A 24,837-nucleotide genomic window follows, 5' to 3' on the forward strand; every position below is an offset into this window, starting at 1 on the left:
CTGGAAACAAAATTTCAAAATGATTTATCTGAAATGTTCTCACTTCGCCTACTGGTCCAGTCTAAACCACATTGAAACTGCCTTGAGATCTGCATTAACAAACATTGAGCCACGGATGGACTTGCTTTATGGCAGAAAGCAGTCACACCCATCACACTGAATAAATGTGTTTGCTTTTTTGTTTTGTTTCCAGTAGGCTTCCCATAGGCTTCGTTGTTATGGTCAGAAAAAAATAAAAACAAACCGAACTGAGAACGGTAAATTGTTTTTGGTTTTAGTTAGATTTAAGCTTTTGAATAAATATCACAAAAGTATATTTCGCACTGTTCGTCGTTTTAATCGTAAGTGATCTCGAAAATTTTTCGGAGATTAAAAGGGGTTGCGAGCAGAAAAGTTTGGGAAGCCCTGATAAAATGCTTGCAAACTCATAACAATACAAGAGCAGTATAGTAATGACTATTTTTTTCTGTGCCAATTGCATGCTATCGTTATTGTAACGTTAGTATAATGTAACGTCAAACAATTGCAAGTGATCAGCATAAAGAACAAATCAGGCTCAAAATTGACAAGTGGTTCACAAATCACAATCCGAAGTCCGCGCAGCTACAAATCGCAAATTTTTTGTGTCAAATGGGGCACTGGCCTATTCTCTAATAGTAATAGGCCTACCTTGCAACTTGGTTGTAGTTGATGCCCAACAACATTGAACGTCTTCTGGGATGATAAAAACACAAGTAACTACTAAAGTTCTGCTTCTGAGCATCGCTCCCTCTGGTAATGCAGTTTTCTGGTTGAGTAATCGTCACATTTTGAGCAGAAAATAAAGTTCTGGAAGAAACGTTTAAAATGCTCCATCAATTATGCTACAAAGCACGTCACATCTACGTCGTCGGTGAAAGATAAGCATTAATAAATGTCAGATGCATTGGCAGGCAAGGAAATCCGCTTCGCTTATGGTTGAAGCGTGAGGCTTGAGTCCTAGAGAGCAAATCAACTGTGTTTTAAATTGATTCAACGTCTGCATACGTTGAATCAATGTAAAGAACGGTTGATTTGCTGTCTGGGTTATTGCATCCTCAATTGGGCAGGTGACTTCTATAAGGTCTGACTTTTCTATTAGAGAAAAATTAACTGTAAAATCGCATTTCTACTGTAGCCTACATATTTATACATCACTTTTACAGTTTAAAGTTTTTACAGTTTTGAGTTTAAACTCTTAAGACAGCTTATAATGCATTAACAGTTTTTTGTAAGTGGTAAGTCAGTAATAACAGAATATTACTTATAGGCCCTATAGGGTTACTTTTACTTTGACAACACGGTAGTCTTATTTATGGTCTAATCATCCAACAATGATTTTAAAATCATCCCAGCGATTTTAAAGCTGTGTTGAAAAACTCCTAATTAATAAGCGGGCATAGGCTACTGTAGTTGAGAGAGATGGTAAAAAAACACCGGGGTACAAACATGCGCAATAGAAAATTTGTAAGCGATTTTCGGAAAATAATACGAGTGGCACTGACTGTTGGTTTTTAGTAGAATAGCAAATATTAATTCGCTCTGCTTGCCTTTTTGCTTGACATTGAGCACTCCGCTTGTGCAGCAGTGCAACATTTGTTGGACATGTAACAACATTCAAAAAGTAATAGGCTACTTGTTGAACACTCTCGTTTATAAATGTTAAGCTGTTTCAATTAGTTTACGGCTAAGTAATTTTGTGACTTGTAGAGAGCCGCCAATCACTTTACACCGCCACTGCATAAGACAAAAGTTGTAATGTGCGGTGTTGGGCATACCCACCAAACAGTTTGAGATAATGCTTTGTTGTCTCACAAAATATTGCATTTTCTGATTTTTTGTTTCGTACTGACCAATAGCTAAATCTAGATTTGCTACACTGCAAAATAATAACGTTGAAAGTACGCGTGATTGACTGGGAAATCTCAGCTTAGTGTTAGAATAATAAACAAAAGTATCCATCACTCATGATATCGTTTATTTTAGTCCAAGTTTGGGTGTTAATTGTGATTGTTTTATTGTAATTGCTTTCTAGTGCACCTCAGATAGAGACCAAGCAACAAAGCACAGACAAAACCTCTGGCGTAACTTTAAAGTTTCGAAAAAAGGTCAAAAATAAAAATCTTTATGTTTTTCCATTGTAGTTGTTTGATGGTTAGTGCTGATAGGGAAGTGATGGAAAGGGTTCGGCTGCACTCGACGAAGCAGTTTTTAAATTTTGTCGTAGCTGTGAGAGTAGACAACAGTCACGCTTAGGTTTTTGAAAGTTATTACATTTGAATAAAAAACAACATAAGAGCATATTTATGCAGGTAAGATAATACATTAAATAACAAAAAATAAACACCGTATAAACTAGAAACAGAATAAAGCATATAAGCTAAGTACAAGACAAAGGCGTGCTGGAAATAAGAAATCCAACCTAATCACTGCAAAGTTATATTTCAGCTTTTATTTTCATCTTTGCTTGTCTAATGAAGATCGTTATAATTGACTAATTTTGTTGCATTATTCAGCTGATTGATTTTTTTAAAATACTAAATATTTTAAAGTCATCTACTAAAATGTGTTTAAATGGTGGCACAGATGTTCCTGAAAACAACAAAGCGTCCTTCAATATGAGTATGTGTGAATTGGAACCTCAAAACCCTTGGTGTGGCCAGTTTGGAGGGCAGCAAATATTTGAATTGATTTATTTGTCCATTGTAATGTTTATTGGAACATTCGGCAACTTGATTGTTATAGCTTCCATTGTATATGAGAAACGAATCTACAAACATGGGAACATCTTTATTGTAAACTTGGCAATTGCGGATTTAATTGTAAGTGAACTTATGTTGAAAAGTTAAATTTTCGGTCATAGTTAGTAGAGATTGAGTAAGCTACAGATATTTAGTTATAAATGTGGACTTTAGAGCATATTCGGCACCTTTAATCATTGCTACAAAGCCTACAAGAGTCTTCAACGCAAAGAAGAGTACTGCAAAGCAGGATACAACAAGAATCGAACATTTTCAAATAAAGCGGTTTTGTTTTATTGTAAAGTTCTAGAAGGCCAAGTTTTCTTTGTGTGTTATATCATAATTGCTTATATTATGCCTACTGTAGTTTGGTAAATACAGCTAACGCAATGTCGCACAATGCAGGCAATTGCAACATAATAAATCGCTAATTGCAGTCAGAAGGGATGAACGCGGGTTCGAAGATAAGGCATCGAACCCGCATATACCCAAAGACACAAAGATGATTACAGCTAGTCGGTTGATGGTATAGCCTACTGTAGAATGGCTATACATGTAAAAAATGAAATTCAGGAAAAAAATATCTTTATAGCTTACATGTCTCACTAAATTGCAAATTCAGTGATTTTTGTTACTGATATGTATTGATTTAATGATCGTATTAATTTTTGCTTGTTATTTGCATCCACAATGCCAATAAAAATCGTAGACGTTATTTCATAACGGACAAATAAATAGGCTGCGTAGCTGCTGTTCATCCCTACTTGATATTTACAATACAAAGTAAAATTGAAACAGCCTTCATAAAAAATATTAAATCTTTTCTTGCAGTATACTTATCCCTCTGCTCGGTTGCAAGCACAAAAGGTGATTCAAACGGCATCAAGTGATAGCGGTGCTCCATCAAAAGAATACTACTGGTGGCCTACTAGACCAGATCAAAAAAAGTTATAACTTGTAAATCAATTGTCAACTCTATGTAGGTGTGTGGCTTGTTCATTCCAACAGTAGCAGCCAATGTTGTACATACAGGAAACAGCCTTCCATGGCTTGCTTGTAAAGTGGTAGGCTTCGTCCTCATCATGACAGCCGTCTGCTCGGTCGCCAATCTCATGCTCATTGCATTTAACAGGTAATGACGTAACAATGATCGCACTTTGTGTTTATGTTACGTAAGCACATGCGCAATCATCTTCTATATTTATTATTGTTGGAATCAGTAAGCTTTTCCAGATTTATAATTTGTTTTTTTAACCCGATCGTTCCGACTTGGAGTGAGATTCTTGTTCACAATCACAGCCCTCTATAAATAGAACGTGATATATTTAATTGCTTGTTAATTTTGAAAACAGTTCCTCACTTGAAGTGATATAATTTTTTCTGGGGATTTTCTTTAGAGTAGCCTAGGCTAAAACACTTCTGAAAAAAAAAGTTAATCTAAAATTCATAATTTACCTGAAAGTCCATCAAAATTATTCTGCCGTAATATATTCTACAATAAATAATATTAATACTACAAAAAGTGCTCAATGCCAAGCAAAAAGCCAAGCAGTGCAAATTAAATCAAATATAGTCTTTAGTCTGTAAACCCTTGACAGCCTGTTTCACCTAAAAGGAGAATTATTAGAAGGTCCTTATTTAAATAGAATCTATTTATTCTATTCATCACTGTTGCGTATTAGCTTTTAATGTAAGGTAAAAAATAATCGAATGCCTTTGTCAACATAACAAGCAGTTACAGCAATACAAATCACTTTTTTTTAACAATTTGCCAACAATATGATTGCAATCTTCTTCAATTTACATGTTTTCATCGTTCACTGCTCTTTTCAAGATACGTAAACTGTTATATAATATTATTAAGCTGTGCCATATGGTAAAAAGTATCCTAACGTTTTGATAATTTTATTCAGATTATTTTGACAAAGATGTGCAAAATTCTGCGAAACATAACAAATCAGGTTTCAGCTCAAGGTACCCATGAGTGCTCATGGCTCAGATGCTGCCCACTTAATGGCTTATTTCAACTCATGAGTCTCTGTTCCAACTCGTTTTACTTTCAGTACAAAATACAATGAGCAGATGTAGCTATCCAAAAAATAACACCATAGTAGGCCTACTTGCATCTTGTCGACCGATAGCGCTCTAAGTAGCATAAACATTCAACAGTATAAAAACTCACAAACAATTTGATAACGGATTCTTCAAAGGAACATTTGTTTTTGGGCTGAGATATCTTGCTACAACTTATTGATCTCTTTTCTTCAGGTACTGGTCTGTCGTTCACATTAGCTCGTACGATAAATACTTTTCAAAGAAAAGAGTTTTTGCGATGGCCCTTTCTTCATGGTTGTGGTCGTTTCTTATCTCTTCTCCAACTCTCCTAGGTTGGAGCAACTTGACGTGAGTAGGGTAGGCTACAAAGTGGCATTGTTGAAGTTGTCTTTTTAAGAAAACTAAGGTTTCAGCGAAAACGCTATCCTCAAAATCTCATGCGTTTATAAAAGTAACAAACCACACTAACAAACCAAGCGACTGTTGGGGTATGGCAGCGACAAAATAATGCAAAATTGGAACTTTTGCTGGTTGAATCAGTTGGATGGTGTGTGCACGCACATCTGTTTTCATGAATTGTTGTGAAAACAAAAACAATACGGTATTACAATAGTTTTTTTAAAATTAACATGTTTGTCCAAGATTTTCGTCTTAACAAATGAAAATAATAAGCTACGTTTAGTCTCGTTGAGAAGTTTTTACTCAATCAAACATTTCTACTGTTAATCTTGTCGTTTGAAAGGTTGAAATTAGGCCTACTATGCTTCTTTATATATCCAAATGCTTCCCCAAAAGCCTACAAGCTTCGCTCCCTTGAAAGTTATCTTATTGATTTTTATTATTTCATACAAGATTTGCCTTTTATGGATCTACTACTAGTTGTCTACTACGAGTAAATGCGGTGGGATGGCGCAGCGAATAAGGCGCTCGCTTTCCAATCACGCAATCCTGGTTCGACTCCCGGCTTATGCTGGTTGTTGACAAACACCGCTCACCTCTACCCAGGGTGTAATAAATTGGGTGGGCGTAATTGCTGAAGTAAAGGCGGCCGAGAGAAAGGAACTGGCCACCCTACTCTCGTTAGTGCCGATGGCTTAGTATAATGAGAACCTTATCTTCTCATCCCCCAATGCTTGGATTCAAGTATGGGACTCACCTTTACCTTTTTACTAGTTGTCACTAAACTTATGTTAAACAGAAGATTGTTGATCAACAGTGACATGTTTGATACCGTGTGGTTGTGCCAGGCCCGTAACTAGCTTGAAGCAGCAGGGGGGCAAAAAGTATTCTAGAGGGGGCCCAACTTTTACCTTCCGTATCATGTACGAAAACGACGTTTGTACACAATGTGGGTATATTTACGCAGGAACATTAATCGTAGGCCTAATACAACGTTTACATTAGCCTAGTTTATCATAGAAACAGTCAGTGGCGTAGCCAGGAATTTTGAAAGGGGGTGGGGGTTGACGGCCGACGGGCAAAGACCTACGGCGTCTTCGCCAAAGGCGACACCCAGCAGCGGGGGTCTGGGGGGCCTCCCCCAGAAAATTTTGAAAAATTACTTTGAATTTGGTGCATTCTGAAAGCATTTTCAACAAACATGTGAGTATAAATATTCCTGTAAAATGGTGCTGTCCGGTGGCATAGCAAAAAGATAAGATCATGTTTTCTAGGGCATTTTTCGGTATTAAAGCTAAGTCTCTATGTTTTCTTGTTGCTAATTCCTTGGCAAAACTCGCTCTTTTAATGCAGTTTCGTTTAAAATTAGGCAAACTTTGTTTTAGAGACAACATTCTACCACACCCTTAAACACACAATGTTTACAATTAAATAACACAAGAAAATTGAGTATAAAACTGAAAAGTCAGCGAACAGAGCTAATTAACATAATTTTTTCCAGGAGGTGCCAACATTTTTGCAGGGGGGGCTTCGCCCCCCCTGCGCCCCCCCTAGTTACGGGCCTGGGTTGTGCGGGCCTAATGTTCAGGTCAAAATCAGAAAATCTAGTCCCTTAATTAATAGTTATACATGGGCCTATGACTGAAATTTCCCCACATCTAATTTAATACATTTCTGTTTGACGTTTGCCAGAGTAGACAACCTTATTCATTTTGATTCATCAAACAAACTTTCATTCAAACTCAGATAAAGACATAAACTTTTAAGCCGCTACTATTAGGCTATGTAGTAGGGAGGGCCATCGGAAACAGATCGCTCAGCAACTCGAGTTTCTTAGGAGGTTTGTCGAGTAAATGGCGAAATCGAAAACCATTTTTTAATTGAACGCCAGGGCCCAGGAAGACGGCGCACAACACGGACCTAATCGGTAAATCCCCCCATTCCAGGGATATTGACAGGGTTGCCATAACGTCCATATTTCTAAGATTTGTCCTTATTTTGAAGAACTTTAGCATAGAAAATATTATTGTCCTTATTTCTAAGAAATGTCCTTCTTTTTGATTTGAGTCCTTATTTTGTCTTAATTTCAACAATTAGTGAATAGACTTAGTGGAATGACAGCTAAATCCCTACTATACTAAAAGTAACCCTAGACCTGAGTTGTCGTGAGATGCACAAAGTATTTTTTACGAACAATGAGTTGTTGGAACACATTGTTTCTGGCAAACAATATGGCATGTGATATATAATGGCTCGTATAAATGCTGAGATTTGTTCAAAAACGTTTGTTTTATTTTGTATGAAAATTTAATTTTTTGGTTGTCCTTATTTTGGGGTCCATGTCGACGGCAACCCTGGATATTGCAGTGGCGTAATGGCGTATATTCAGAGTGGCGAGTGCTCCGCATACCTTTCAAACATGGTTGATTCATCAGTCATCAATGACATTGTATGCAAGTAAGTAGGTTACTTGCTAGCCTATATAAAAGGCGAAAGCATGATATGCAAGTAGGCTTCTTGATAGCCTATATAAAAGGTGAAGGCATGGTATGCAAGTAAGTAATCTACTTGGTAGCCTATATAAAAGGTGAAGGCATGGTATGTAAGTAGGCTACTTAGTAGCCTAAATAAAAGGTGAAAGCATGGTATGCAAGTAAGTAGGCTACTTGGTAGCCTATATAAATGGTGAAGGCAGTGTATGCAAGTAGCCTAAGTACTTGGTAGCGTATATAAAAGGTGATGGAAGGGTATGCAAGTAAGTAGGCTACTTGGTAGCCTACATAAAAAACGAACGCATGATATGCACGTAAGTCGGTTTCTTTGTAGCCTATATAAAAGGTGAAGGCATGGTATGCAAGTAAGTAGGCTACTTTTTAGCCTATATAAATGGTGAAGGCATTGTATATAAGTCAGTAGGCTACTTAGTAGCCTATAGGGCCTATAAAAAGTGAAGTCAAGGTATATGGACGACACAGGTATCAGATAAGTATCAGTGCTCAGTAAAGGCAGAACAGATAGGGTGTTACCCTACTGACTGATGCAAGTAGGCTACCATAATTGGGTTCTGTTTCAGTGAAAGATATATTCATAATAGTGATGTGAAGGGATATTTAAAACCAGAGGTGGGCAGTAACTAGTTACAAAAGTAACTAGTTACTTTTTGAGTAACTGTAACGGTAACTTCGTTACTATTTTCCAAAAGTAACGAAACGCGGTAACTAGTTCCTATTTTAGCACTTTTTCAACAGTTACAAGTTACTTTTGTATTGAAATTTCTGTTTCTATAATTGCCGTCCATTTCTCTGCACATGTTTGTGTCATGCTTTATGCGTGTTTGCTGCGCGTTGCGCAATAATGCATTCTTCTCGCAGCTGTATCGGAGCAGCACTGCCCATGCGCGGCGCTGTGGTTTTGTGATCTTATGGAGCAGGATTGCCATATTGGCGAATTCATCGCCAAAATCCAGAAATCTGGCGATTTTTTAAGACGTTTGGCTTCGTATTTATGGTTTGGCGATTTGGCTCTTTTTTAGCGCTTTTTGAGAACTGATTTGGCTAAATTAATTTCTTTTGGTGATTGATCAATATGTGACTTTCTATGCAATGTTTAGCAAAAGTGTTTGGCAACATTTGATAGCTCAGTTCATGCTTGTCGTATAGCTGCCAGAGGTGTACACTGTAGGCTACAGGAGTCGTAGTTTTGGAGTATTTAGGACCCGGAGTCTCGGTGTTACGTTCACTGTTCGCAACCTTATTACGTCATTGTTTTTTCGATTCAAAATCGGAAGTCGATGTCTAAGTAACTTCGAGTCATAGCAAGGAAAACAAATTATTTCCTTTGTTTCGAGCATTTAAAGAGAATATAGTTTCGGGAGAGAGTTTGCTTTTTTGTACCAAAGACAGGCAAAACACAACAATACCACAGGGTTGAGCATTACAACAATATATTTTACATATTTACAAGTAGTTTAACAGTCAAACGTTTTCGGCTTAACTTTAACCCTCATCAGGAATCTGAAAATATGTATAAAATATGGATGTGCCTTCGCAAACAATTGTTTGTTTAAATTTGGATTACAGCGTTTATGTTGAGATTTATGAGTAACTGAAAGTAACTAGTAACTGTAACTAGTAACTGTAACTAGTAACTGTAACTAGTAACTGTAACTAGTAACTGTAACTAGTAACTGTAACTAGTAACTGTAACTAGTAACTGTAACTAGTAACTGTAACTAGTAACTGTAACTAGTAACTGTAACTAGTAACTGTAACTAGTAACTGTAACTAGTAACTGTAACTAGTAACTGTAACTAGTAACTGTAACTAGTAACTGTAACTAGTAACTGTAACTAGTAACTGTAACTAGTAACTGTAACTAGTAACTGTAACTAGTAACTGTAACTAGTAACTGTAACTAGTAACTGTAACTAGTAACTGTAACTAGTAACTGTAACTAGTAACTGTAACTAGTAACTGTAACTAGTAACTGTAACTAGTAACTGTAACTAGTAACTGTAACTAGTAACTGTAACTAGTAACTGTAACTAGTAACTGTAACTAGTAACTGTAACTAGTAACTGTAACTAGTAACTGTAACTAGTAACTGTAACTAGTAACTGTAACTAGTAACTGTAACTAGTAACTGTAACTAGTAACTGTAACTAGTAACTGTAACTAGTAACTGTAACTAGTAACTGTAACTAGTAACTGTAACTAGTAACTGTAACTAGTAACTGTAACTAGTAACTGTAACTAGTAACTGTAACTAGTAACTGTAACTAGTAACTGTAACTAGTAACTGTAACTAGTAACTGTAACTAGTAACTGTAACTAGTAACTGTAACTAGTAACTGTAACTAGTAACTGTAACTAGTAACTGTAACTAGTAACTGTAACTAGTAACTGTAACTAGTAACTGTAACTAGTAACTGTAACTAGTAACTGTAACTAGTAACTGTAACTAGTAACTGTAACTAGTAACTGTAACTAGTAACTGTAACTAGTAACTGTAACTAGTAACTGTAACTAGTAACTGTAACTAGTAACTGTAACTAGTAACTGTAACTAGTAACTGTAACTAGTAACTGTAACTAGTAACTGTAACTAGTAACTGTAACTAGTAACTGTAACTAGTAACTGTAACTAGTAACTGTAACTAGTAACTGTAACTAGTAACTGTAACTAGTAACTGTAACTAGTAACTGTAACTAGTAACTGTAACTAGTAACTGTAACTAGTAACTGTAACTAGTAACTGTAACTAGTAACTGTAACTAGTAACTGTAACTAGTAACTGTAACTAGTAACTGTAACTAGTAACTGTAACTAGTAACTGTAACTAGTAACTGTAACTAGTAACTGTAACTAGTAACTGTAACTAGTAACTGTAACTAGTAACTGTAACTAGTAACTGTAACTAGTAACTGTAACTAGTAACTGTAACTAGTAACTGTAACTAGTAACTGTAACTAGTAACTGTAACTAGTAACTGTAACTAGTAACTGTAACTAGTAACTGTAACTAGTAACTGTAACTAGTAACTGTAACTAGTAACTGTAACTAGTAACTGTAACTAGTAACTGTAACTAGTAACTGTAACTAGTAACTGTAACTAGTAACTGTAACTAGTAACTGTAACTAGTAACTGTAACTAGTAACTGTAACTAGTAACTGTAACTAGTAACTGTAACTAGTAACTGTAACTAGTAACTGTAACTAGTAACTGTAACTAGTAACTGTAACTAGTAACTGTAACTAGTAACTGTAACTAGTAACTGTAACTAGTAACTGTAACTAGTAACTGTAACTAGTAACTGTAACTAGTAACTGTAACTAGTAACTGTAACTAGTAACTGTAACTAGTAACTGTAACTAGTAACTGTAACTAGTAACTGTAACTAGTAACTGTAACTAGTAACTGTAACTAGTAACTGTAACTAGTAACTGTAACTAGTAACTGTAACTAGTAACTGTAACTAGTAACTGTAACTAGTAACTGTAACTAGTAACTGTAACTAGTAACTGTAACTAGTAACTGTAACTAGTAACTGTAACTAGTAACTGTAACTAGTAACTGTAACTAGTAACTGTAACTAGTAACTGTAACTAGTAACTGTAACTAGTAACTGTAACTAGTAACTGTAACTAGTAACTGTAACTAGTAACTGTAACTAGTAACTGTAACTAGTAACTGTAACTAGTAACTGTAACTAGTAACTGTAACTAGTAACTGTAACTAGTAACTGTAACTAGTAACTGTAACTAGTAACTGTAACTAGTAACTGTAACTAGTAACTGTAACTAGTAACTGTAACTAGTAACTGTAACTAGTAACTGTAACTAGTAACTGTAACTAGTAACTGTAACTAGTAACTGTAACTAGTAACTGTAACTAGTAACTGTAACTAGTAACTGTAACTAGTAACTGTAACTAGTAACTGTAACTAGTAACTGTAACTAGTAACTGTAACTAGTAACTGTAACTAGTAACTGTAACTAGTAACTGTAACTAGTAACTGTAACTAGTAACTGTAACTAGTAACTGTAACTAGTAACTGTAACTAGTAACTGTAACTAGTAACTGTAACTAGTAACTGTAACTAGTAACTGTAACTAGCTACATTTTTGAAATCGGTAACTGTAACGATAACTCAGTTACTATTTTAACCAAGTAACTGTAACTCAGTTACTTTTGAAAGTAACTTTGCCCACCTCTGTTTAAAACACAATTCACGATTTATTACAGGTATTCAGGACAGTAATTCATAATAATGGTAGTGGTAGCCTACCAGTCGTATTTTACGTTGATTGATTGAATGCAAATAATGACAACATGCTAGCTGCTCCGGTGGAGTCAGCAGAAACTCACCGAACCCCCAATTCTACGCGATTTCAGCATCCAACAGCTCACAAAGCTTTTCGTCGAGACCGATGTCCGACATCGATTGACAGTTTTTCGTACTGCACACAAGCAGTTGAGCGCGCAATCAAACTCGTCACCGAAGTGAGCGATGAAGTCATCGGCCATGACAGCAGACATGAGCTTATTCTGACGCGAACTGCTGCTCGTTTAGAGCGTCCATGTTTTGAGTCAAAGAAAGATTACGTTCTGTGATTGTTTTTGACTGTTTACGTCGTTTTGTGTATTTTTTATTTTTTTAATTACCCGTACTTTTTTATGGAATTTTTTTTTATGTATTTGGGTGATATTGATTTTTTTGTGCGGCGTTTTTCCGTGGCCCGATCTAAAAAAGGTTTTCAGATTATTTGTTTGTGACCTAAGCCTCCTACCTGAGCCGAGTAGCTAAGTGATTTGACAAAGAAGTGCATTGACGGCCCTCCCTATTATGTAGCCTCTTGTTACTGAAGGTCTTTCTTTCTTAGATATGACTTCAGAATGATGGGATGTGTATGGGATGATGAAGCTTCTTTGTATTACAACATCTTTTTCATGGCTTGCTCTAATTTCATCCCGGTGTTGGTCATTATTTTCTGCTACTGGAAACTTTTCAGGTAAATTTTTCTGAGAAAGTAACGATACATAGCCTATGCGTTGAAAATTATTTGATTTACAGCAGACTACTGGTGATTATGCTAACAAAATTTGCAACACCTTCATTTCTATGGTATATTTCTTTAAGAATGAAAAAAGTAGTTTGCTATCGACTTATTTCGTTTTCGACTGTTAGTTTTCATATATTTTTAAATTAGTGTTCTGATATCACTGGACAAAATATAGTTTCTAGGCAAAATATGAGGCTTATACTGTTACAGACAATTTTCACCAAATCAAACGTCATATAAAAACCGTTATGGTCTACTTAACCTAGCTGGCATCTTACGTCATGGAAATTGCTAGAAAATGTCCAAATATTGCACCATCGTTCGTAAGGCCTGATGAAACATTGCATCACCACCTTTCACACCTGTTTGAATTGCGTGACAATGTCTTTCATTATTGCGTCACAGTTACTGTCTACGTGAGTTTGAGATATTGAAAATTATTCTAGTCATTCGTAAAATGGTTGCTTGAAAGTTGAAGGCATATTTAACTGTTCGCTTAGTGCTTGCCAGCTGGACGAAATATCCGTCTTTTATCCAAGTAATCTGTTCTGTAGTGACAAGTTTTAGTGGTGTACGGCGTTGCATCCCATTTTCGACAGCCAGGTGGCTAATTTTACAGAAATACAAATTTGAATAGACGTTTCAAAGAAGTGTTTCTTTTTCGGTCATTACATACAGACGAACGAATTCGGAAATCTTATGTTACAATTTTCCCACGAAGAGATTATGGTTTACCGCTGTGACCATATACACAAAACTGTTGCTGGAAGTGATTTTGGGTGTTTTCAAGGGTTTGTATCCCCAGAAACGCACAATTAGAAAATTTTAAGCTTTGTCCTTTCTTGATTAGAAGATCGAGATGTGCTAATTCCAAGTGTCAAGCCATTTGCTGCCTACTCGAAAATAAACTTATATTTGAACTCTGCTCGGCTCTCCAAATACCGGCAGTGGATTTGCTAAAATACGTGATAACTTAATGTTAAAAAATTTGGCTTCTGATGGAACATCATTATTCTGCAGGAACGTTAAAGAGCGTGGAAAGTGGTTGCGTCGACTAGCAGTGACACCTGGATTCAACAGAGGTGCAGTTGCGAATCAAATATCTGTTCAAAAAGAGATACATCTTTTGCGCACTCTGGCGGTATCAGTTGTTGTTTTTGTCTTGTGTTGGGTGCCGTACGTATCCTGTGTTCTTATCAATCCAAAGCTTCATCATCAAGTTAAAAAGGTGATTAAAGGAAATTTCTAGTTTCGATGAAGTCTTATGTTTTGTTTGTTGTTGAGAGAATAATTAACAGTAGCCTCAGAGTTCTTCTGTTGTTAATGACATTTTGATGTAGTGCAAAATCAATAACTATCAAATATTTTCTGATTTCTATGAGTTGCTGTGTTTTAGATATAGTCGGTTTGATTAAAGTTTGGATTTAAATTATCTACTTTAAAACAAAACGGTTATAATGTACAGTAGCCTACGCCCACTGTAGGAAATTGTGAAGGAAACATAAATAGGGTGTAGCCTATTCCTATGCTAGATGGCCTACTCAGAAGTGGCCATCCGCTACTTTTAAAGTAGTGTGCTACCCTCTACTCGGGCTAAAGTAGCACGCGCTAACACTGCCAATCGATAAAAGTAGTGCACTACCCGCCACCTTTACTCTGGCTAAAGTAGCGCGAGCTCCGCCACTTCTCCCTTTACTTTTGTCTTATTAACTGATACAAAAAAAACTTGTATTGTGACGTCAAAATAATCTTAACTTTAAATTGGAAAGTAGCGCGAGTGCGACTGAAAAAATGTAGCGGCGCTACTGCTACTTCTACCAAAAAATTATCGGCGCAACAAAAGCATCGTGCTACTGCCCACCTCTGAGTCTATTGTAACCTAGCCTACATTTTATATAAACTCATTTTAGATTCTCCTTTTCACAATAACAAGTCTATTTTACGTTTTTTAGATTTTTGGTTGGCTTGGACTTACAAATTCAGCATTGAACTTTGTAATCTACGGCATGTTCAACCCAGTTTACAGAAGAGGATACAAAAATTTTGTTTGGTTTTTGCTTTGCAAAAGAAATCCTAAAAGGCCGTTTTGAATCGTTTTTTATGCAATAAAGTTTTGTTTGAATTTTTTCCAAATAGTTAAGCCACTACAAAATGTGATGTTCAACTTGCATTGCATTAGACTATCCGGTGTGATGAGGCTTAATAACTTAGTCTATAGCTTGGTCAACTCCACATCAACAAAAATGAAGAAAAGTTTCTTAAATTGTTGGGCACCTTATTGCAACACAAGAAAAATTACTGCTATCTTGCTTAATCTTACAGAACAGACTCATCTCATCATCCATTGATGTAGATCAGATGAACATTGCAACCAATGCTAGGCCTACAAACCAGTGGCGTATCCTGGTTGGTTTTCGTAGGCATGCAATGGAAGGAGGGTCATAGCTAGAGATGTAAATGCAAAAAAACGTGTTTTTTTCAACAAAAAAACTTGGGCCAAAAAACACGCGTTTTTTTTTTGTTTTTTTTTTCATAGCAAATTTTTTACAATTTGCACCTTAGTTTCATTATAGTGCTCTTAAAAAACATTAAACTAGTAAAACTGTTTTTATGGTTGTGCTGAAATTCCTAAGTGTTCGTGCTTGGTAGCAGCATAATGCTTTTTGCGTAATCCTACGCAGTGACGTTCGGTGGCTTAAACCGTTAGGAAAGCAGCTTGGAAATATGCTGCAGCAAGGTAGTAGGCACGAAAGGCGTAACCGTCGGGCGAAGCCCGAAGGCGTGTTGCCGAAGGCAACACTTCCAGCGGGGGGTCTGGGGGCCTCCCCAGAAATTTCTGAAAAACGCTTCCAATTTGGTGCGCTCTGAGAGCATTTCCAAAACAAATCAAAAATAAAAATCTGTCAAATTGTGCTTCGCCTATGTCGTGATCATACCAGAGCCTGATCATACATCCATTTAACCGTATCTGTTACTGGCGTAGACCTTATGGTCTCGCCCTCTGCTAATTCAGCAGTTTCACATTTAGAAGCAGTGACGCTAGAAACCTGAGATTTCTTGACTTTTACTTTTTTTTCTTGCCCCAACTTTTAATCCCGATTATGTTGGTATCGGATAATTGTGCAGTTCACAATAAACCTTTTGTCACAGCCAGTTATAAAATGCAAGAAATTTCCTGATATTCAATAGCTTGATTGACAGTTTACTATTAGCGTGCGGTTTCATTTTGTGTTTGTTATTCATTACGCGACAGCGCTAAAATTCCATTCTCTACCTAGGCAGCAAAATCCGTCATTTTTACATTGATTCAATGTCGATTTTGCTGTCTGGGTAGTAGGGAGTTGGTCTTTGACGCGATATGAGTCATTCTTTGCTGGCAGACAATGATTAGGAAGGTAATTTATTATTTGCGCAAATTGCTTTGTAGTGCAAAAAGTGCATGGAATACTGTTTGCACAGAAAAGAAAAAACAAAATTGATGAAAATCTGTGTTCTGTGCAAGAGGACTTTTAAAATAAAATAAACTTTAAAAATTATTTTAAAATAAACTGAGAAATTTGACCAAGAAATGGCGAAAATAGGTCAAAAACCGAGTCTTTATCACCTTTTCTACCTAAAATACACAATCACGAATATATTTTGCGAAATAAATTGATTGAAGTGATAGATAAGGCTTTTGACCAACGGCATACTTTTTCCCGTTGTTATTTGATATAAGCCGACGGAGTAGCCTAATTAGCAGTGACGATCGGTGAGGGAAAGCAAGGAAAGCAGTGCTTACCTGAGCGAAAACTATGCAAAGTATAATGATTGAATTCTAGGTTTAACTTCTTATTATTTTTATCATGTCTATTTTAACTTGAAAATTACTGTATTCGTGACTAGAATTACTCGTAACGCTAGTGAGTAGTCTAAATCCTCACCAAACCGCATGTCTTGCCTATAAATGCCAATTAACGCAAACGCTTCTGTCAGAAACAATCACTGAGGCTCCAAGGTAAGCAACTATCAAACTTGCTTACCCAAATTCAAAAATGTCAAAAAACGCCTTCGTTTTATCCAATTATCACTCGTTTTGCAAAACGTCACCAGCTGCTTAGCCAATCAGATGTGTTATGGTGAGACCAGGTGAGTCTTGCTTTCCCAGTGACGTCAATGCATACATTCGCTAGAGCGGCTAGACTAACTCGTCAGAATGGTGCTCGTCACGGTACACCGCACAAGCATCATAATGCCGAAATAATTGTTGCTGTTTTTTGATGTCTCCTCGCCATGTACTGTACTTTAGCCTACTAGCTTTCATAGTCATGCCTTTGCCCTTTTTACAGCGTTGATGTAACGTTACTTCGCCAATGAACGTTCAGGTGCGGGTGCAATATTTAGTTTGTTAAGCTTCTATACGCAGGAGGCAAACTTATCCAGCTTTTTGTACAAATTGCTTGCGGTTGTAATGTTTAGACCTAAGTGTTAGTTTTTGTAGTGTAGGCCTAACTGAATATCTCAGAATGAATATTCATGACGAATTAAATATTTAGACAACTATTATTCCATGTCTAACACTGGATTTTGGTCCTGCAACGTTAAAATTAAGATTGTTCATGACTTCTAAACATTAAATGGATGTATGATCACGACAAAGGCGAAGCACAATTTGACAGATTTTTATGTTTGATTTGTTTTGAAAATGCTCTCAGAGCGCACCAAATTGGAAGTGTTTTTCAAAAATTTCTGGGGAGGCCCCCAGACCCCCCGCTGGAAGTGTTGCCTTCGGCAACACGCCTTCGGGCTTCGCCCGACGGTTACGCCCTTCGTGCCTAGGCCTACTTTTACTACCTTGCTGCAGCATATTTACAAGTTGCTTTCCCAACGGTTTAAGCCACCGAACGTCACTGCTAATTAGCAATAAGAGAGACGTAGACCTGATGGTCTCGGCCAGTAACTCTTGACGCCAAAAGGAAGCAGTGACAGATACGGTTAATGTTTAGAAGTCATGAACAATCTTAATTTTAACGTTGCAGGACCATTTTCCTGTGTTAGACATGGAATAATACTGTAGTTGTATAAATGTTTAATTCGTCATGAATGTTCATTCTCAGATATTCAGTTAGGCCTAAACTACAAAAACTAACACTTAGGCCTAAACATTACAACCGCAAGCAATTTGTACAAAAAGCTGGATAAGTTTGCCTCCTGTGTATATAGAAGCCGAACTAAATATTGCACCCGCACCTGAACGTTTATTGGCGAAGTAACGTTATATCAACGCTGTAAAAAGGGCAAAGGCATGACTATGAAAGCCAGTAGGCTAAAGTACATGGCGAGGAGACATCAAAAAACAGCAACACGCTTTTCGACAAGTGGGCTATGTTAAAGTGCCTACCAGCCGCTCTAGCGAATGTACGCATTGACATCACTGGGTAAGCAACTCTACCATACCATAACACATCTGATTGGCTAAGCAGCTGGTGACGTTTTGCAAAACGAGTGAGGATTGGATAAAACGAAGGCGTTTTTTGACATTTTTGAACCTGGGAAAGCAACTTTGATAGTTGCTTCCCTGGAGCTTCAGTGGTTTTTTCTGACAGAAGCGTTAAGGGAACGTTCAAATATTACGTAACACCTTCGAGGGGGAGGGGGGGTTTATGCAAAGCGTTACGTTAGCGTCACATCGGAGGGGAGGAGGTTCAAGCAAAACGTTACGTAACGCTTTCGAGTACGGAATGATAGTTTTTTGTGCTGAATTCGTACTGAAAAAGCGTTACATGGGGGAGGGAGGGATTGAAAAAAGCGTTACATGGGGGAGGGGGGGGGTCAAAAATTCGGAAAAAAAGCGTTACGTAATATTTGAACGTTCCCTAATTGGCATTTATAGGCAAGACATGCGGTTTGGTGAGAACTTAGACTACTCACAAGCGTTACGAGTAATTCTAGTCACGAACACAGTAATTTTCAAGTTAAAATAGACGTGATAAAAATAATAAGACGTTAAACCTAGAATTCAGTCATTATATTTTGCATAGTTTTCGCTCAGGTAAGCACTGCATTCCTTGCTTTCCCTCACCGATCGTCACTGGTCCTACGTTGTTTCGCTTTCTTCTTCATTCTCAGGCATGTTTGTCGCAGTAGACCTGATAAACATTGAATTAATGCAATTTGATACATGACATAATGTAGAAGAGTTAATTTATTTTTCCTTTTATGGAAGTTAGCCTACGATGTTAGATTGTTAGTATACCGGGACTGGTTATTTTTGTACACACTCAATGGGTTGACGAAATTTTGGCAAAAACAAGATGGCAGTATTCAAACACACACATTAGGCCTACCTTGTTTGTGGTAATTTACTAATACAAGCTATTGCCAAAACTTGTTTAAACATGTTTTTTAACTGATAGCTTAACAACGATGTATATGCTTTATAAATGTTGAAACAGAAGTATTCTTTTCGTGTGTTGTAACTTGTTAGGTCTTAGACACTTTGTCATTGATGCTTCTTGCAGATCATTTGTGACATAATGCAAGAGATCTTATCACTGATATTTTTAGCTGTCAAAAGTAAATGCATTTGTCAGAAAAGGTTTAGGTTAATGATCCTTTCAAATGCCCACCACCCATGTTGACTATTGCTAGTAACTACCAGCGATGTACGTATACGCCGCAAATTCTATGCCGCATACATGCGGCGTAGACTTTTTGTTTACGCTAACGCTTGCGGCAACATTTTTTTGGATAGTTTGCGCTTGAGGCTACGCCGTAAAGTTTTCCCGGTTTTTTAAGGCATAGCATCAACGCATACTTTTTAATGTATTTTTTTCGCTACAACACGCCAGCAATACCTTCCAGCGCTGCAGTTGAAAGAATGTTTTCAATGGGCAAGGACATATTGAAACCAAAACACAACAAAATGTCAGATGAACACTTTCAGATGCTTGTGTTTCTTCGTGGAAATTCAAAATAAAACTTGTTTGTTTCAAGTGGTTTATACCCTGTAAATGTTTGGCACCTAGCAAACAAAATTAGTTTACGCTAGTGTATGCGATGACGCTGACGCCGCCAATATTTTTTACAAGTTGCGTTGACGCATACGGCGTATGGTTTTTCGAACGTTTGCGTTTAGGCTGACGGCGTCAATATTTTTTGTATGCGCGTACATCACTGGTAACTACCAACCCTGAATGAAAAAATTTTCCCTTTAAAGTGGAGTTTTTCAGCACTGCTCAGTGTTCACATAGTGAACAAATGCTTCATAACACTCTTCCTGACAGTTTTACCCATATTCCCCCAATGCAGGTAGGATAAAAATACAAAACAAACATCAAAGATGAAAACTTATTTTATTTGAGAACTAGGCCTACTACTTTTTGAGATAAAAAGAAATTGACCTCTTGTCGTTACGCACCAATAAAACCATGATGCGCACCTTAAAAAAAATTATTGGAAACATTGACGAGGAAACATTGACGAAAAGTTCAGCAAAAACAGAAAAGTGCAAAAGTCTCAGTCCAGCAAACTAGTTCAAATTGGATGGATTAAGTGCAACCATACTTCTTTTAAACATGTCTATGACAAAACAATGGTGTGATTAAAGGAAAACAAACATGACTATGTGTTACGGCCAATCTCTGTACAAATCAAACGTCATATAAAACCGTTCAAGTCTACTGAATATTACGTCATGGAAGTTGCTAGAAAATGTGCCAAAATTGCACCATCGTTCATAGACTTGTGTCAAACTTGTTTGGGCCTGTTTAAACAGGAAATATTACATCAGCTTTAAACACCTGTTGGAATGACTTCATAATTGTCTTTCATTTATTGCGTCACAGTTACTTTCTACGTGAATTTGAGATATTGATATCTATTCTGGTCATTCGTAAAATGATTGTTTGAAAGTTGGCCGCACATTTAACTGTTGGCTTAGTGCTTGCTAGCTGGACAAAAGTTCCGTCTTTTATCCAAGTAATCTGTTGTGTAGTGACAGTTTTTAGGTGTACGGCGTTGCACCAGTCATTTCGATAGCCTCGGGCTAATTTTACTGGAATACACTGTTTGAAAAGAAGTTCAAGTGTGTGTTTATTTTTGGGTCATTGCATGCAGACGAACGGATTTGGGAATCTTACGTTACAATTTTCCCACGAAGAGATTATGGTTTACCGCTGTGACCACTATGACATCACAAAGGAGTATTGAACCTTTTCAGGGAAAATAAAAAAACGTCAAAATGTTTCCATCTTTCACTACATTTAAATGTGATTTGGGCTAAAAGTTAGGACTATTAGCACTATACTGCTTGTGCCAAACTTTTCATCAATCTTTCCTCGACCCAATTAAAAAAAAATTTTTTTTGAAGTTACGCATCATGGTTTTATCGGTGCGTAACGACAAGAGGTTAATTTCTTTTTATCTCAAAATATAGTAGCCAAAACTTGTTTTAATGCTCACAAACAGATAGCCCACCCAGAAAACATGGGGGTAGAGCTAAAGATTATCCAAATATGTTGAACGGTTCTTATTGACGTTTTTCTATTGCTCCTTATCTATGAGGCCACCTAGTGGTTAAAGTTATTTCACTTATAACTCGAGAACCGCTTGTGTGGTTTTCATCAAGTTTGCATCAAATGCACATCAACTGGAACAATTTCTGGACGTTGTACTGGAAAAGGTGTGGTGTGCTGGTCAAAAGTGCCTTTGTGAAGCAGAGAAACGGACACTGACCACCTGGTCCTAACATGCCCATTAACCAAAATCCCAGGTGGCTTCGAAACTGTACACGAGTGTGGTACTGCATTTAACAACTGGCTGGACCAAGTAACAGACTATACTTGAGATGTGCCAATCATAGGACACTGTTACTACTATTTGAGACGATGAGAAATCTGTATGGCTCGTGTGTTGAGACTTGAGATCTACAAAATTGCAATGAAACAATATACCAGACATGTAGTCTGATTTGAAATAAGTTATACGAGTTATGAGACTGTTTGTTTGTTTGTTGAAAGAGACGCTATTGCAATGAGTTTATGCTAATTGCTGCATATTGTGACATTTAATTTAAAAATAGGTAAAAAAAACAAATAAAAAACAAAAAAGACGATAAAAAACATATAAAACGAGCTCGTTTTTTTTAAAACAAAAAAAAAACGTTTTTTTTTACATCTCTAGTCATAGCCATTGTAGGGGGTCTGGGGGCATGCCCCCTAGGAAAATTTTGCAAATTTGCCTTAGGTTTTATAGCTTTTATTGCAATCTGAGCCTTACTTAGTTGATAATTGTTTGAGCTGTTTTGCAAAGAATGATGTTTGGAACGCACCATGACTCCAATGTCTTAATTTTATGTCTTTATCCTGCATTGCAGAAAAGCAGACTTGAAGCGCTATGCAGCGGTGTATGGCCTTCAGCATACACCAGACCCGCTTTCTTGATGATCTTTTAAACTACTGTGCTTAGGTCTCAAGTATGTCATACTATCTACAGTAGAAAACCGCAAGGACTTAAACTATGAGGACCAAAAGAAAAAAGGCCAAACAATTGCCAAACGGAAAACTAAAAAAGACCAAGCGTCCAAACAAAAATAGTCCAGCCAAACACTTTTTAAAAACCCCAAATTTCTGAAATTTGGCCTTAAAAAGACCAATCTGGCAACTCTGTCTCGAGACCGTGATTTTTGTTTTGCATGCAATTTCTAATCTGCATGCCTTGGTTCCATTTGCGCCACGGTGTTGTAAAAGAGCGGCGAATAGGCAAATTGTATTTTATTTATTTTATTTATTTATTTGCATCAGACTCAAGATGGTCCATATTACAAACGAACATAAAAAGTAGAAACAAAGCAGATACGGTACTCAACTCCGAAGAGCTGAGTCGTAATGTAGCCTACTAAATACAAAGATTGATAATAACAGTCTGTTCGCATTAGTTCATAAATCCATTGATTGGAAGACAAGTTACATCGTGTTACAAACTGATATAATCTTTTGCGAATGAGAGCTTGAAAGGTTTGTGGTATTGTTATCAACGAATGCAGAGGTGATGTTGTAGTATTTGCAATAATATGCTGGAAGCACTGCTTGTTGCAATCAGCGCGAGGAATGTCCGATTCTCCAGAAGCTACATTCTTGCGCTAACTGCAACGTGTTTATATTAAGTTTAACTTTTTTTTGGTTGCGAATTGCCCAGAGAAGCAAGTGTTTTGCGCGGTGCAGAACAAGAAGGAAGGTGCAGTTTGAAATACAAATTTGAGGTCTCAATTTTACATCAACTCAACCAAACTGGAGACAGACGACCCAGAAAACAAGAAGGAGACGCCGTCTCTAAAAAGGAAACGAATGCATTCCGAAGAGGAGTACCAAACGGAAAACAACCCAGACGAAAATGGCAACAATACTACTACAGTCATATTGAAATTGAACCAGCCGGGAGAGCAAAAAAAAACATTAAAAATGTATTCGCCGATACTGATCGACCGATGTCTGCAATATCTAATAGGCGAATACAAATCCTGCTCAGCAAGACAAGATGGAGGACTTCAGTTAAATGCAAACCCAAGCCAGATAGAGGTTATCCTCAAAACAAAGACACTGACGGATGGAAACACCATCAACATTCCGATCACCGCCTACGCCAAAAGACCACCTGGAGCAAGTGGAGTAATATACAATGTTCCTCTCGGCATGGAGGATGGAGATATTCTTGCGGCGCTGAAGGATGCGAACATAAGGTCGGTTAAAAGGTTTAATAAAAGAAATTCTGAATCGTCTGAACTAATTGCATCTACTACTGTATTATTAATCTTCAATAGCAAATCACTACCAGACTCAATAAAAATAGGTTATCAACGATTTAGAGTCTCGCAATACATTCCAAAACCCTTAAGATGTTACAACTGCAATCGATTTGGACACATAGCAAAATTCTGCAGATCTAAAACCAAATGTCTCCGATGCGGTGAACAACACAGGCATGATGAATGCCCAAGTATGGCAGTAAAATGCTCAAATTGTGGTGGAAATCACGTCGCTATTTCTAAAAACTGCCCCAAGTACTTGAAAGAAAAAGCCATTCAGAAAATGAAAACCACTAAGAACTTAACATATGCTGAAGCCTGCAAGCAGCAAAGAGCTGTAAATACAGAAATGCCAAGTTATGATCTGGACTTCCCTCCTCTTGTAGCAAGCACAACTCAAACAAGCCAATTGAATAAAAATCTATCCTCTAACCAAACTAATGACAGTATAAATATAACTCCAGTCACAATGGAAAAACCCGGACCCTCGAAACCAACCAACGTAGGAGACGAGAGCGGCCACTTTATAAATAACCCAATCCTATTTCTTGCTTTTTTAGCAGAAGTGATTACAAAGACAACGTTCGCTCAAAGCCAAAATAAAGAAATTGACATTTTTCAAATTATCGCCGACGCAGCAGGTTCTAGAATGGGATTTCTAACAAACTCGGACATGTTAAAATCACTAATAATTTAATGTTCTTCACAGTGTGGCAGTGGAACTGTCGGTCAATTTATAGGAAAATCCCGGAATTGAATCAACTAATAGCAAGCTCACAAACCCCACCGGATATCATTTGCTTACAAGAAACACACCTAACTCCTAAATACTCCCCTAATATTAATGGATATCATCTCTACAGAAACGACAGACCTGCTCACTTGGGAAAAGGAGGTGGTGTCGGAATCTGCATTAAAAGAAATATCTCCTTTACAGAGCTACCCATCCCGAATGCAGACCCACGGCTGGAAATTATTGCAATTAAAATCGAACACCTAACTGTATGCAGTATATATAACCCACCCACAAACTCATTTGCAGGTGACCAAATAAACTGTATTTTCACTAACCATAAAAAATTATTAATTTGCGGTGATTTCAATGCCCACCATGTCATGTGGGGGTGCAACAACAATAATAATAGAGGGTATGCTCTACTTGAAGTAGTTGAAAATCATGACGCAGTAATCCTCAACACCACTGTTCCCACCCACATGTCTTTAAATAAGCCGGAAATCCGATGGAACACTCTAGACCTCACTATTGCTTCTACTTTCCT

At 37.1% G+C, this 24,837-nt stretch overlaps 2 protein-coding genes across 2 annotated transcripts; both read left to right on the forward strand.

Annotated features, from left to right (window-relative positions):
* The first annotated feature begins 2,582 nt into the window (after positions 1-2,582).
* Positions 2,583-14,954, forward strand: LOC145772449 (melatonin receptor type 1B-like). Its single transcript, XM_082584327.1, has 6 exons — positions 2,583-2,840; positions 3,743-3,891; positions 5,028-5,162; positions 12,580-12,723; positions 13,795-14,002; positions 14,727-14,954. The coding sequence occupies exons 1-6, from the start codon at positions 2,583-2,585 to the stop codon at positions 14,862-14,864; spliced, it is 1,032 nt and encodes a 343-aa protein (XP_082440453.1). The 3' UTR covers positions 14,865-14,954.
* Positions 14,955-23,099: 8,145 nt separating this feature from the next.
* On the forward strand, positions 23,100-24,254 carry LOC145772451 (uncharacterized). Its single transcript, XM_082584328.1, has one exon. It carries the CDS (start codon positions 23,100-23,102, stop codon positions 24,252-24,254), a length of 1,155 nt encoding a protein of 384 aa, XP_082440454.1.
* The last annotated feature ends 583 nt before the right edge of the window (positions 24,255-24,837 follow it).

Source organism: Aplidium turbinatum, chromosome 6, assembly GCF_918807975.1.
Source record: "Aplidium turbinatum chromosome 6, kaAplTurb1.1, whole genome shotgun sequence".
In the NCBI taxonomy this organism is placed as follows: domain Eukaryota; kingdom Metazoa; phylum Chordata; class Ascidiacea; order Aplousobranchia; family Polyclinidae; genus Aplidium; species Aplidium turbinatum.

Bases quoted from the DNA above. Each gene is read 5' to 3' on its own strand.
- LOC145772449 (XM_082584327.1), top strand. From the start codon at position 2,583: ATGTGTTTAAATGGTGGCACAGATGTTCCTGAAAACAACAAAGCGTCC. The intron at 2,841-3,742 runs GTAAGTGAACTT...AACTCTATGTAG, and splicing joins TGGCAATTGCGGATTTAATT to GTGTGTGGCTTGTTCATTCC. The intron at 5,163-12,579 runs GTGAGTAGGGTA...TTGTTACTGAAG, and splicing joins CTAGGTTGGAGCAACTTGAC to GTCTTTCTTTCTTAGATATG.
- LOC145772451 (XM_082584328.1), top strand. From the start codon at position 23,100: ATGCATTCCGAAGAGGAGTACCAAACGGAAAACAACCCAGACGAAAAT.